This window comes from Podarcis raffonei, chromosome 5 (assembly GCF_027172205.1).
Source record: "Podarcis raffonei isolate rPodRaf1 chromosome 5, rPodRaf1.pri, whole genome shotgun sequence".
Classification (NCBI taxonomy): domain Eukaryota; kingdom Metazoa; phylum Chordata; class Lepidosauria; order Squamata; family Lacertidae; genus Podarcis; species Podarcis raffonei.
The window spans coordinates 48,518,926-48,533,454 of record NC_070606.1 but is presented as its reverse complement, the minus strand read 5'-3'; the positions used below and the strand labels follow the sequence as shown (position 1 = coordinate 48,533,454).

The following is a 14,529-nucleotide window of genomic DNA, read 5'->3' as shown; positions in this document are numbered from 1 at the left end:
TGTTGACCAGGGGGATGGAAACCTGCTATATTGTGAGGCTATGGTGACCTAGGTTCAAATCTCAATTCACCCATGAAGCTTGCAGAGCACATCGGGACAGCCATTCTTTCACACGCTAGCCTACCTCACAGGGTTGTTGTGAGAACAAAAATGGAAGGAGAGAGTGGAAGCATGATTATGAAGCTAATAAATAAATGCTGATTGGGGATTTTTTTTGGGGGGGGGGTACTTCTGAAAGATTTTTGCCTTATTTAAATCTCTTCCTGGCGGGGCTTCTGTGTCAAGGGAACAGAAAGCAAACCATTCATCCAAGAAAGCTTTCCTGATGCCTGCCTGCTGAAAGCTTTACCTGCTCCATCTCTGCCTGTGATGCTGCGCTACGCAGGCTTGACAGGAGCGTTAGCCCTTATTCCACCACCTTGCAACCGCGTAAACATAACGGGTGATTTTCCACGCCGTACTACACACTGAATGAGCGTTGGCATTTCGCTCCTGGGTAACGCATCTCTCCCGGCGAAAATGGGCAACTCCGGATGCTGATCAAGAGAGCCAAGGAGATCCTGCCAGAGGGGAATCTCCCGAGCTGGTGGGCGGGAGGCGGAGAGGCAGGAGAGCGTCGGACCACTAGAGGCAGGCAACAGATAGTTTTCCTCGACGGGGAGGGGCATGGAAACCCCCCAGGATCCCTTCAGCCCAGACTGCTCTCGGAAGCGAAAGGCGTCTCTCCTGCCAGGCGCGCTTGGAGCGAGACTGCGAGAGGAAAGGGAGTCCCGGCCAGAAGGCGAAGAGCGGCAGCGCCGGGTGGGCAGCGCGGGAGAGTCAGCAGCAGCTCCAAGAGGCCAGCGCGCCGACGCCGCAGTCGCGGCTGCCGTCTAGGGCGCAGGCTGCACTCTCGGGCGCTTGGGTGGCGCTTGGCATGGACTGGGAGCGCCGCGCTGGACTCGGCTGGCCGCGGAGGGCTCCGGAGAGACGCCGCGCTTGGGCTGAGGTTCTCACCTCCCTGTTGCCTCTTTCCATGGGATTAAAACTAAGGTGGTGAAGCAGCCGCCGGCCGAGTGGATCGGACCTCTCACCTGCCTCCACACCACCATCACCGCCCAAAAAAGCCCGTCTTCTCTTTGGACCGAGCCATGTGGGACCTCGCTCTGGAGGTGGGGATACGGGTCCTGCTCTTCGGCGTCTTCATGTAAGTAGCCCGGGAAGTTTCCTCTAGACGGCGGCTCGCCTCGCCAGTGCGCACCAACCGAGTATTATTATTATTTATTATTTATTATTTTTAAAAGCTCCGTTGCCAGAGCCGGGGAGAGTTGGAGGGGAGGGGATGGACTAGATGCCCTTTGGGTGCCGCCAACCCGGGAGATCTGTGGCTGCGGGAGGGTTGAGGCTCCAGCTGCGCGCCCTACCTGTCAAGGTGGTCAGGGAGGACCTGCGGTACTGAAAGCTTCCCAAAATGAACTTGCCTCCCCTTAAAGCCTTACTCTAACCAAAGGGTACCCCTCTCTTTTAACTTAAAAGTCTTTCTCTTTGCACCCTCCGCCTAATATGCGAAGTCTGCTAGTGATCACATGGTAGGAAAATAAATGCACTCTGCACGCGCTCAGACACCTTTCTCAGAGGTGTCTCTGCGTGTTCCAGAGTTAAGTCCTGTCACGGGAAACAGGCAGCCCTGGCACAAACGAATCCTGCCGCAAAGAACGTGTTTTTCACTCCGAAAGCTGCCTGAGGGGAGGGGGTGTCAAAATGCTCCCAACAGTAAAACATTGACACAGCCGGCCATTGGTTGGTGCAGTTTGTTCCACAGGGGGAAAAGAAATAAAATGTTTTTCTTCTTCTCATGAAAATTAATAATTCTGAAGAATTTGTAAAACAGCACCATCTAGATAATGGAACATGATTGCAACGTGTGGCTGCAAAGTGCCCCTCTGTATAAGTTCTGTTCATTATCTGCTGGGAATGGTTTAGAAGGGGAGGAGGGGATCAACACCAGGAGAAATCCCATTTTTGTTCCTCAATATTTGTGCCTTTCTCTGCTTGACTTACAGTGCAATCCGGTGCCTGTCTCCCCAAAAGTAAGCCCCATGACTAGCACTGTATTTGTTCTATGGCTTGTTTAAATTTTGTTCCGTTAAAAATTAAGAAATCATTGTTAGTGGCTCACTTTAGTAACCTATCCATACTTTCAATTCTCCCTCAACCTGCTTCAACTTTTCTGTTCCTTCTCTTCTCCTCGTTATAACTTTCGGTTGCGATCCTATGCTCACTTATACAAGGGAGTAAGCCCTACTGAACCCCGTGGCACTAACTTCCGAGTTAACATAGGAAGCTGGCTTATACTGAGTCAGACCATTGGTCCATCTAGTTCAGCACTGCTGTCACTGACTGACAGGAGCTCTCCAGGGTTTTTAGCAGCCCTCCCTGGAGATGCCCACAATTAGACATAGGACCTTCTGCATGCTCTAACCCTAAGCTGCAGTAAGGTGGCAGCCCTATGGTTGCTTACCCTAGAATATGTCCCATTGACGTCAATGAGACTTACTTTTCGAGTAGTCATGCATAGGCTTGTAGTGTAAAAAAAAAAGTACAGAAAGTGATAAATAGCACCAAGGTTGCTAGCAGAATTGTTTATTTCAATTCCTCACTCCACCAAGGATAGAAAAAACATGCTTCCTTAGACCAGTTGAACAACATCAAGGAATCTTGACCTGAGAGCACAGGTGCTGCAGTGAGGCTTGGTTTATATGCTCTGTTCTCTCCTCCTTGCCTGTGCCAGGATTCTGCTGAATAGGTTCCTCCTGCCTTTTGCTGGAAGCTGACAAGAGGGAGAAAGATGACTGTGATTTGGGAAGTGGGGGGACAAAAGAAAACAGGTTTTTGTCCTGCTGCCTCCACAGCCTCCCTGCACCACTGCTGCTTCTTAATTGGCTGGGACGCTTATGTTAGTGTTGCATGTTTGATAATTGTAAAGGATCTTGGACACTTGTGCTGAGTAATTTCCACCAAGTGTTTGGCTTTTGTAGTGCATGCTGTAGCTTCGAAGTAGTAGAAAACAGTTGCTGATTCTCATCTTCTTTTTTTAAAAAAGAAAGTGAATCAGCTGTATTTGGTGCCTTGTTTTGTCTTTTTTTCCCCCCTTGCAGGGTGGAGGAGGACATGTTATGTAACATAACTTAAAAATGGTGCAGGGTCTATTTTGCTCAAAGGGACTCTGGAGCTAAAAAATGAATCTTGTGTGCATTTATTAATGATTTGTCACATTTCTTGTTTTTAAACAAAAACTCACCCTTCTGTACCCCACCTTTCTTAGAAGAGGCAAACCACCTTTCTCTAAGGAAAAAAAAAATATGTAGCAGATATTCCCCCCCCCCCCATAGGGAACATACTTGGCTTTCACTTTACAGTCTGGAAATGCCACACAGCAGTTGGTAACCCTTATGATCATATTTGGGATTCTCCTTTCCGTTGAAACCTGCAGCATGGACTAAGGACTTGAAGGGCACGTATTCAGCACAAAGTAAAAGAACAATGCAAATCTGTTTAAATAACTTCTCACAAGGGTTTCATTCGGCAAGGCTACCTTAAGGAGCTTCCAAAGTAACATTAAGAGCTTGCTCCAATGACTGGATGCGAGATTTCTCCGTACTCCCTCCCTTGCCTGTTAATACCAGCCTTCACCCTCCAGATACACTGATCAGAAAAGCTTACAGTACAATTTTGTTTGGATCAACTTTTTATTAAGTTAGTGCATGCTGAAAGTGTTCACTTTTATGCTGCTAAGCCTGGAAGGATTTGCAGTGCACATTTTGTGATTTCTGTTCTCTGTGTCAGTAGAATATTTGTTTGACTATAGAGGAAGCAAAGGTGTTGGCCCATAATAAAAATCCACATTAGGGATTTTTATTAGGCCAATCAATACATTACAAAATAGTGTGCATGCTTTCAGTTAAATATTCAGAATAGTCCTGCCTGGTTGCTGAGCGCAGGAGCCAAACTGATGAGAGGGAGGAGAAAGACTCCCTTTCTATGGGATCTCCCCTTCTTTTTTTAAAAAAGACGTCCCTCTGGTACCACTAAAAATGACAGATAGGGTGTTAAAAAGGTTGCAGTTTGAAATGTGCCATAAGAAAACCCAGTGCAGGGAAATCTTCACAGAATTGTACTGTAGGCTATGAGAGGAAAAGAAAACATTAATGTTCCAGCTTGGATTGGTTACCACATCAGATTGTTGTGTGCGCAAACGTGTAAATAGTGTAGTAAGACACCAAGTGTGGGGTTTAACTAGGGTCAGTTTCATTTGCTACAGTGTAGGATCTGAATGGGTGGAAAACATATGTGGGGATAAAGTTCAATCCTTCTAACAGGGAAATAAAGCAGATATAATTGGATGAAACTCTCCTGCCAAGGAAAGAAGTAGTGAAATATATCCCCTATCCCCCCAGGCCACACCTTTCAAGTGAGGAGGAAGGTCTTCCTGTCTCCTCTCTCCTTGGTGCCTTGTAGCTCTGAGTAGGTGATACAGGTTAGCCCCCCAAATGATTCATATGGTGCTCCTGGGTCTCACAGCCCTGAGTGGAAGCCTCAGGAATCACCGTTCACCTGCAAAAATGTCTCAAGGTGCCTACCTGTTCCTGCACATACCTGCCAAGCCATCAAATACAACCAACCTATTTAACTTGGGCCCCTCACTAACGGTCAGTCTTCAGAGTAGAAAAAAACAAAAGCCATTCTTCCAGGTCAATCAAAACATGGGACAAAAAGATTCCCATTCAACTCTTTGACACCAGCCAGAAATTCTATACTGCATATAGGGAGGGATCGTTGTTGGTCAGAAGCTGTGAGGAACACCTCTAGGTGGGGTATGCTTAAAGCTGTTGCTTTCTCTTCCCACAAGCTGGCACGTTGCCCATCAGTGCTTCCTGGAAGCATCAGATGTACCCACCAAATCCTTTCCAGATGAGATAAGCATGGCTGCATGCATGCATGGATATCCTTTTCTAAATGGGAGTGAATGAGTTCAAGATTGGGATGCAATATAAGGGAGGACAGATCAAACAGCTACAGTCTTCAACCCAGCTGAAGAAAAGGGGAAATCCCCTCCCCCCCCCAATTCTAAAACCCCAAGTGTTTTGGTTTGTGGATTGGGCTGGGAGTTGAGAACCCCTGACTGTGTTGACTGGGGCTGATGGGAGATGGAGTTCAACAGCATGCAAAGGTTTGTTGGCTACCCACAGAGAATATGCTCCTGTTAACATTGAAGGTGAGTCTAGAGTTACTTCAGAAGAATGGAAGGTGGCAAAATTCTTACTCGGGGAGCAAGATTGTTGCTGCATTAAAGTGAACAACTGGGGGCGGGTCTATACTTTCTGAGATATTTCATGCATTTCCAGTTCTGTTGGTCTTGAGTTTAGATAGAGGGCTTGTAGTTATTCTCATTTCTTTTTTTAAAAAAAATGAGCTGGTTAACATGCTGTGTAAGACAAAAGTTTACCCTGTACTGGCAAATGTAGAGATTACCATCTTTTGTTCAGCTTGATTGCTTTTTAATTAACATTGATGATCATGCCATCTGATGTTTCCAGAACTGGCTGAAAATGTTGGTACAACTTTCGATGGCTAGAAGTTACTACTTTGTTGCACATCGATGGCCGATAGCTTCTGAACTAGGAGATTCCCTGTCATGGTTGGCTGTGGGCTGGAGGGTTGTGGTCTATTCAGTGAAAAATTTGCAGTTGCCTAAAAGAAGGAGCCTTGAATGGGGGCTTCTCCAGGTCGAATCTGTTTGTTTCTTAGAGAGCTGAGGCTTGTCCATAGGGAAGTTGCCTGATATTGAGAACATTGGTCTATTGTCTACACCAGGCATTGGGAACATCAGGCCCAGGGCTGAATGTGGTGCTCCAAGCTTCTCTGTCTGGTAGGACAGGCCATTCACTCCACCAGCCTTACCCCATGCTCTACTTCCCTGCTTTTGCTTGGCTGAACTATCATAGTCCTTGTATTGTGATGATGCCTCTTGCTTACTGAATGGAGATGTGCGTGTGAACACATTCGTAGAAAAATCTGACTTTTGCATGGCTGGAATGTAGCCTCCTATACATATCTGTTGCTCTACTCACTTTTGCTGCTGGCCCCACCCTCAGGAGGCTCTCTTTGAGGTGATACAGCCCCTGAGCCGAAAACATTTCTCCATCCCTGGACTGCACTGAATGGCAGGAACTCTCCACCATTTCACATTGAAGTCTTAGTTGCACTCCTACCTTGGAGATACCAGGATCTGCTACCTTTTACATCCAAAGCATATAATATTACTAAGGAGCTTCCTCCTTTTAACTGATTTCCCACCTGTTCCATTATGTTATGTTCATAAACCTTCTACCCCGACTGTGGAACTCTCCCCTCTGAAATTCAGCAGGTGCCTATACTTGTTTCATTCAGACACAGCTTAAAACTTGGCTCTTCACTCTGGCTTTTGTAAGTTATTAATACCCAGCTGGAACTGCAGTTTTCTTTTTCCATTTCTGTGATTAATTGTTCAGTGTATTGTATTCTGCTCATAATTGTTATGGTCTTGTATTTTTTATTTAAATAGATTTTGTTGTTTACTTGCCCAGATATCTCCAGATGGAGAGTGGACTATAAATATTTTAAACGAATACATTTGTCAATTGACAGCACAAAAATGCCACCACTCTCTTGACAAGGAAACATTCCCATTGAATAGATGAAAATAATGATGAGGGAATTTAAGTGCCTGGTGTATCTGTTGCTGGAGCTTGGTAGCACAGAAAAATGCAATGCCACTCCCTTCTACCACATATTGGCAAAAGTCATTGGGATTTGTATCGTTGCTGATAGATTGTTAGCTGAATGAGGTTTCAAAAGTACATTGGCCCCTTTCTTTGCGTATATATATATATATAGAGAGAGAGAGAGAGAGAGAGAGATGAATAATGCTTGATAAATGTGACATCTTCATGTTAAAGCAGTTATTCTGTTGCTCCATAAATGTTGTCCCACACAAATTGGTAAGGCTGATAAAATACAGAACAGCACCAGAATTCATACTTGGATGCCCTCATTATGGAAACGACACATCACTAGGCATGGATTCAGGCAACATGATTTTAATGATAATTACAATAGATGTTGTGGAAGCTTGGTTGTTAGCTGATTTGTGATAAAAGAGTCAAATAAAGATGGAATTGTATTTGTCAGGAGTACTTTCAGTGGGACTCCTGCTGGCAAGTGATAAGATTTCCATGTGTGCTAACCACCATGGGAACTACTCACAGATTTATGCTAGTATGATGCATTTTGCTACAATCCTCTGTTATGTTGTATGTGTTTGTGTTTAGTAGAAGGGGCTGGGGTGAGCTAGTGTAGCAGAATGGCTATGAAACTGAACTGTCGACCAGAAATTAAGTCCTGGTGGAACGGACATCTCACCTCTGCCAGAAATTAATTACCAGGGCACAAGAAGGTCCTGATAATTCCCTTCCCTAGAAGCAAGAGGGTGATCATACTGATTACAGGAACACATTTTAGATCACTGAAATAATGCATTCATGTCATGACAAAGCATGGTTTGTTGCAGGGATAGACTATTGCAGGAGTGCAGAAGCTGGGGCCCACCCAACGCTGTTGGAACTCCAGTTCTATGAAATCCTCATCACTGTAGCGGTAACTTTAAAGACAACCCCATTTCTCTTAGTTTTCCTTATCTTCCCCCATAGGTCTGATGTGCTACCTGAAAAAGTGAACCATGAACCACAGTTCTAATATTTTTTTTCAAGGCTGCAGGAACTGAAACTGCACTTTTCTCAGGAGAAGGGGGAGAGTTGGTGAAAGCTCTTTTTGTTCTTTGTGACGATGTTGCAGAGTTGCTGGTTCATCTGGGACAAATGCTGTCAGGTTTGCATTCTGTATTCATGGGAATAAACTCCACTCTTCCTTGAATACTAAAGTTGGATGAAAGTGGAGAAAGAAAAATAGAATTTTTATCAAGCCAGGTTATCAAATTCATTGCTGGATCAAAAGATTGTTTTTAATGAGAAGGGATTTGCAAATTATTACTGGTTTTCTAAGGTATCTATTACTCCAAATACAGTTCCAGAGTCTGGCACTTTAAACCACATAAGAGAGACATCCTGTGTTCATTAGTTTTAACTTTAATGAATGAAAAATAAGTACAGGTAGAAAAGTTAACTCGTCCCACCAGATCATCTTTAACAGGAATTCAGTTGATTGTCAGATAACAGTAAAAGAGCTATCTGTTTTGCATATATAGTATCCTGGCCGTGTTCTTTAACTGTGATAGCAAACACCAGTGCTGTAATGGGCTATTTTCTTTGTGTTGTGCATAAAATTCTCCCAATAGTCTGCCTTTCCTTGCAGTACAGCCAAGAATGGTGCTGTCCAGTAGGACAGTGCTGATGCCCCGTTTCAGGACAATGGACAGTACCTATATTTATAGTACAGTGGTACCTCGGGTTACATACGCTTCAGGTTACATACGCTTCAGGTTACAGACTCCGCTAACCCAGAAATAGTGCTTCAGGTTAAGAACTTTGCTTCAGGATAAGAACAGAAATTGGGCTCCAGTGGCGCGGCAGCAGCAGGAGGCCCCATTAGCTAAAGTGGTGCTTCAGGTTAAGAACAGTTTCAGGTTAAGTATGGACCTCCGGAACAAATTAAGTACTTAACCCAAGGTACCACTGTACTTCCACTTCTCCAGAGCACCAACAGTGGTGCAGTGCAAGGGTGATGTGCACAGCACATAACAACTATGAATGCCTGTGCACACTCATGGGACTAGCTTTCTTTTTCTCACCATGCCTCTCCTTTGTGAGCACCCAGGCACTCAAGATTCAGACTGGTTTTTGTGTGTGAATGACCTTGGCTGGACTTGACTAGCAATCTCCAGCTATTTCAAAGTGATGAAAACTCTTGGGCCTAAGTTATCGCAGAGCACTGGGGTGTGACACGTATTTGAGTTAGAGTGGGAGTATGGCATTCATAAAAGTAATAAAACTGCAAGCAGTTGTTTGAGATGGCATCAGCTGTACTTGATGAATGAGTAATTAATAACCTAATTAAAATTTGAGTAAGTGAATACTCCTTTGCATTTAGAAATATCAAATGGTGAAGGTTACCTCATCCTCCAGGGTGTTCTGCTACTGAAGTTAGACAGCTTAAGTAGCCTAATAATGGTTCAAATCAGGGGTGAGATAAGTGTATGCTTTTGAAGGCAGAATGAAGTGAAGGCTTTTGAAGGCAGAATGTTTGACCTAGCAGGTCTATTCAGACATGATTCAGAGTCATAGTTAGACATTTCTGTGCCCAGTAAATAGTTGAATATCTATCTGCATCCCCGCTTTACTCTTTTGAGTAATGGTGTTTTTTTTCCACAGGCAGACACAAGAGATAAAGTAGATTGCTTTGCAATCCTGGTTCCCTTTCCTGCCTTTTCTTGGAGAGAAAAAGCCTGCCAGATCCTCCTGTTCTCTGTCCATCTCTGTCTACAGCAGGGTTGGGGCGACCTTTTTGGTATCAGAGTGTGCATTCCATTCTGGATAACCTTTTGGACTACATGCCAGAGGTAGGCAGGGCCAGAAGCAAAAGCAGGTGGAGAAACAAGTGTACATTTTGTACAGTAGGTTAATTTCTACACACACTTGTACACACCTTTCTATTCTTTCTGACCTTCTGTAGCCACCTGTTTGCATGTAGCATGCTGGATACTGTAGGATGAAATATAGGGTTGAACATCCAGACTTTGGACAGGGGGCTGGGATGAATCACACCACCAAAATGACAACTTAGATATGGCGTTATGATGTTAAAATGAATGACAATGAGGATGCGAGATGCATAATAGAAGTCAAGGGGAGATTGCATGATCTAGAACCTGCTTAAACAAAGGTTCAATTTTAACGTGGAACCTCAAGGCAGATGTGGGCAGAGGAACACAGACCACTAATTCTACACAGTTTAGTACTGCTGAAAGTGTACAAAGCAGATCGCTACTTGTGGAGACCATAATGCCTGAATAAGGCTTGCAGTGATGCTAAATCAAAATGTTCCTTTTGAAAAGTGTCACTATTTTTTGCTGTTAGACTAGACACAGCACAAAGTCAGAGTGAAGTTTATGGCTTCTTCATAGTTCTGTAGTATTTAAAGGACCACCTTACTTTTTATATCCCTGCACTACATTTATGGTCCATCACTGAGGCATGATTGACTGCTCTTGTAATGTCATGTTATCACTAACTAGAAATGTGCATGCAGAGTTGTGGCTACTGAGATTATGGAACTCTGTGTCCACTGGGATCAGGCTGGCACTATCTGCAATGTGTTTTAGGCATTAGCTAAGTGTTAATAAAAATGGCTAAATAATAAAATGTTATTGTTCCAGCAAGTCTTTGAAGGTGTCTCATATTGTTTTTCTGTGAACTCATTGATATATACTGTATTTTATTATGTTCTCTGCATTGATCTGTGAGCTTGATTTCTACATTTTGTATCTTGTATACCTGATACCATATAAATATATTTATCTGGATTACAAGATACAAATTGGAACAAAGTGTCTGCTCATTAAACACTTGAAGTAGATTTGGGTGTATTTTTTTTTTAAGTAACATGGCTGCTTATAAGATGCATGGACTTTAAAAATACAGTAGTGACAAGGTGGGGTATGGTTGTCATTAGGTAGGAATAATTTTATTTGCTTAGCTAAAAGCCATAACCAAACAGAATGCAAAAAAAATAAACAACAGGAAAAAAATCATAGTTGAGTCACAAATTTAGCTCTTGATTTCCTGGCTGCCAGCCTAAATAAAGGGACATGCAAAGTAACATAGTTTTCATTATCAAACTGCAGAAAAGCCTACATACCATGCATGCCTTTGCATGGTCACATTTAGCTTTTTGGTGAGATGGCATTCGTAAAAAGAATGCTGTTTTGTGACTTTTCAGATTTGGCTACTGCAGTCATGACTGGGATCTAGTGTTGATTAAGGTGACATTGCCTAACATTAAAAATTGTTTCACGTGTTGATTAAGAACAACTTCTTTTCAGGGCCATTTTATCATAGCTTGAGATCTTCACTGATTGTGAGGTAATGCACAGTAGAAATGTCATTCAGGGTAATTGGATTGTGCTTTAGAAGCAATATCTTGTTAACAGCATCCCTTGGAGACATGTGTTTATCTGTGGGGTGATATGGATGTAATCTGTATAGACATGTACATTATTATTATTGAATAGTTATTATATTAAACCTGTGTAATCCTACGTCAGTTAAGACTTAATCAGCTATTGGTAACCCAGACCTGTCCTTTGTGGGTGGCATAACAAATACATTCACTCATGACTACAGATATAATCCTACGTTTCAGTCCCCATGAGAAACAAGGATACGAACATGTTTTCTTCTTTTCCACCTTTGCTGTATGATGATGCAAAAGTTCATCAAATTGGTCCTGTCTCTTACCTTATTTATATTTAATTTCAATGTCCTCAATGCGGGGGTTTTGTGCGGGGTGTGTGTGTGTGACTGTGACTTTCATTTACTATTGCAAGTCTCCTCAAGATGGAGCATGTCATTTTTACGTACTTCAAGGTACCAGCAAACAACTGGTGATTTATAATAAGTAGTATTAGTACTAGGTAAACAGAAAGGATTAAAGCTTTTATATTGGCACAAAATTGTGGTGGTGAGTAGAAAATAGACCATCCAACAGTGCAGGCAATTGATCTTCAGAAGATTATGTATTTAATGCCGACAGAGTCATTTTGTCTCATGCTCTCGCTGATATGACTTGATGGACAGTGAATTGGGGTTCCTCTGCAGAAATATTTTTGGTGCTTCAGATACAACTTTTTCTTGAAACAGTCTCCTTGAGAAACCAGAACAATTTTATATGATTTCCAGATGTCTGTACACTTGTCTTTTGACCAGTGTGGACTGTCAGAAAGATGGCAAGGAAGGGGAAGGGGCAAAGACAGTCTGGTGACAGCCCTCCCAAATGAAATACCCACTTAAGAAGAGCAGCAAGGACAAACATATCTTAAGGGTTGTTTTTATCCCAGGAGTCAGAAGTTGATTCTCTCTGTCTGCCCTCCCTGTATTTACACGCTTGGAAATTCTGAGATTACAATGGAAAGGTGGCCTATGTTTAAAACTACAGACATCGTCAACATTTGGTGGGCATCCTGCTAATGACAAATTAATGTTCCTGACTGTTCTCTTATCTGTTCTGAACTCTGCTATCTGCACAGAGTAACTAAACTGCTGAACCATTCGTTACATTTGTCCTATGCTTGTCTTTGCGGGGAATGAATCATAGAATTGTAGAATTGGAAGGATCTCCAAAGCTTATCCAGTCCAACCTCTGCAATGCAGGAATCTCAACTAAATCGTGACTAACCAATGGCCATCCAACCTCTAATGTCATGTAATGGTTGAGTCACTCAGTGGCCCTGGACTTAGAGTGGAGCTGAATGCTCTCTACAGCTCTTCTGTTCTTTTTTTCAGAGGTGATGAAATTCTTGTCCAGCTTCCTGTCAAGAGCAGCTTAAGGACATGTGTAGCTGCCTCGCTACATTAAGAATGCATTAAGAAACCTTCTTAACTGCCCCCCACTTCCCACTATGCTGGCTGATCATTGTTTTTTCCTTGCAGGAAAAGGTATAAAAGGCTTCCCCTTTTCATCTGTGTCTTGCTTGAGCAGCAAACTCTGCCTAAGCCCTGGCATATCTCTGCATTTCTGATCTTTCCTTGAATCCTGACTTGTTCTCCCGCCTTGCCTGCATGTTCTCCATTGGATCCTAATTATACTTTGGTTCTGCTTCCTGGTTTGATCTTTGATTGCTCTTTGATCCAGAGTCCTGGCTCCCAACTCCGGACTTGCTCCAGACTACTTCCCATGGCCCAGCCCTTCCTTGCTGGTCTGGCTGCATCTGCTGGTGGGCTTCCTGCCTTCCACCTCACCAGCTGTATTGGGTACCAGTCACTGCTGCCTCGGCACTTTCCACATCATTGTCAATAAGTCGCCATCAATTTCATCTTCCTTGTTGCCGTTTTTCAGTAACCCTTCAACAACGAAGCTGCCAAGGGCTCTTGTTGAGACAAGACTGTGAAACGGATTCTGCAAATAAATAGGGTATTATCATTTTATGTCTCCATCTTTTCTATTCCATGTGAATGTCTGGATGTTCAGTTATAATGTGAGTGTGCTACATCGTTGCACCCAGTCGAAAAAGTGGCCAGTTTCCTTTTGAACCTGTTGATTGAATTTTGGTTACAATCGATTTCCATTGCAATTTTGTATTGTGGGGAGGCTGTAGTGCCATCAAGTGCATGTTTTTCACTTGCAATGAGAAATGTAATTCATTCTGTTGCAAAACAACATCATCGACCTTTTCTACTGTGGTAGATAAATAAGGAGGACTTGGCTCTGAGACTGCTCCTTGGCACCGCTGCTGTCAGTTACTTTTTATTTTTGCAATCTCCATCTTGCGATTTCTAATAACTGAACAAAACTCTGAACTGTGAACTTGGACAAGACATGGTCTGCCAATTTCAGACCTGTAAAGAGATGGCTCCCTGCCGCCTTTCACAGCTGCAAAGGAAGAAAATGTTACCCTTACGTATTCAGAAGCATGCTTTGAAGTGCATAAGCTGGAGGATCTGGATTTTAGTCAATAACAGTCACATGGCTGGTAATTTTGTTGGATATTGTTCTCCTCTTGTCCTATCAAGAATGACATATCTGTGACACGAGGCACAACTCAGTGAACCGCAAGTGCTTAAATTTAAGATGATGTAGTGGAGGAGCAAAGGAAATGTGCAGATACAAGAAAAACACAGAGAAAGGGGGGAAAGGGGTGGTGAAACAAAAGCATTTGTACGAACCATCGAGCCATATTTATATGCGTTCCTGAAATCAGTGTTTTGACGACAAGATGTATGTAGCTGTATGAAGCCATCTTTGCAGTAGAAACTAATTTCCTATTGCGAGTGACTGCTTTGAAGATGCTATTGTCTTCACATTTGACTACCAAGAGTGAAGCTTATATTTCCCCTACATTAGGGCATTTCAATGAATTACCTTTGCCTTTCTATAATTTAAACCACTAATATGAATGATGATTTTCATTTAGTTCTAAAGGCTATAAAACCACCTGCTTGAATTAATCCACAAGGAGAACAATGTGTTTTGAAAACTCTCCTCCAGATCTTCAGCATTTTAATTCTAGGCATGGTTAAAAAAACAGAGCAGCTTGGGAGACTGTGATGAAGCTTTCAGTCCAGTCCTATGCATATTTAAGCAGAAGTTCCTTTGATTTACTCCACCAATGTATGATCTCTTCTCCAAAATAAGTCCCCCCCAAGTTTAATGGTGCCTACTCCCATGTAGTTGTGTTGCAGGATTCTACTGAAAAATATGGGAAAATTCCAGATCTCCAGATACCCTTCTAGTAAATCTTTCTCTCCCCACTCCCACTGCCTCAGATCAGCACTGTGGGAG

The 14,529-nt window shown here is 43.0% G+C and overlaps 1 protein-coding gene across 1 annotated transcript in view; it reads left to right on the top strand.

Annotated features, from left to right (window-relative positions):
* The first annotated feature begins 462 nt into the window (after nt 1-462).
* PLPP4 (phospholipid phosphatase 4) overlaps nt 463-14,529 on the top strand; it is a 101,221-nt gene continuing 87,154 nt past the window's right edge. The window contains exon 1 of the mRNA XM_053389033.1: nt 463-1,186. Within this exon, the coding sequence (XP_053245008.1) occupies nt 1,131-1,186 (56 nt within the window). The 5' untranslated portion in view covers nt 463-1,130. The remainder of the gene's footprint in view (nt 1,187-14,529) is intronic.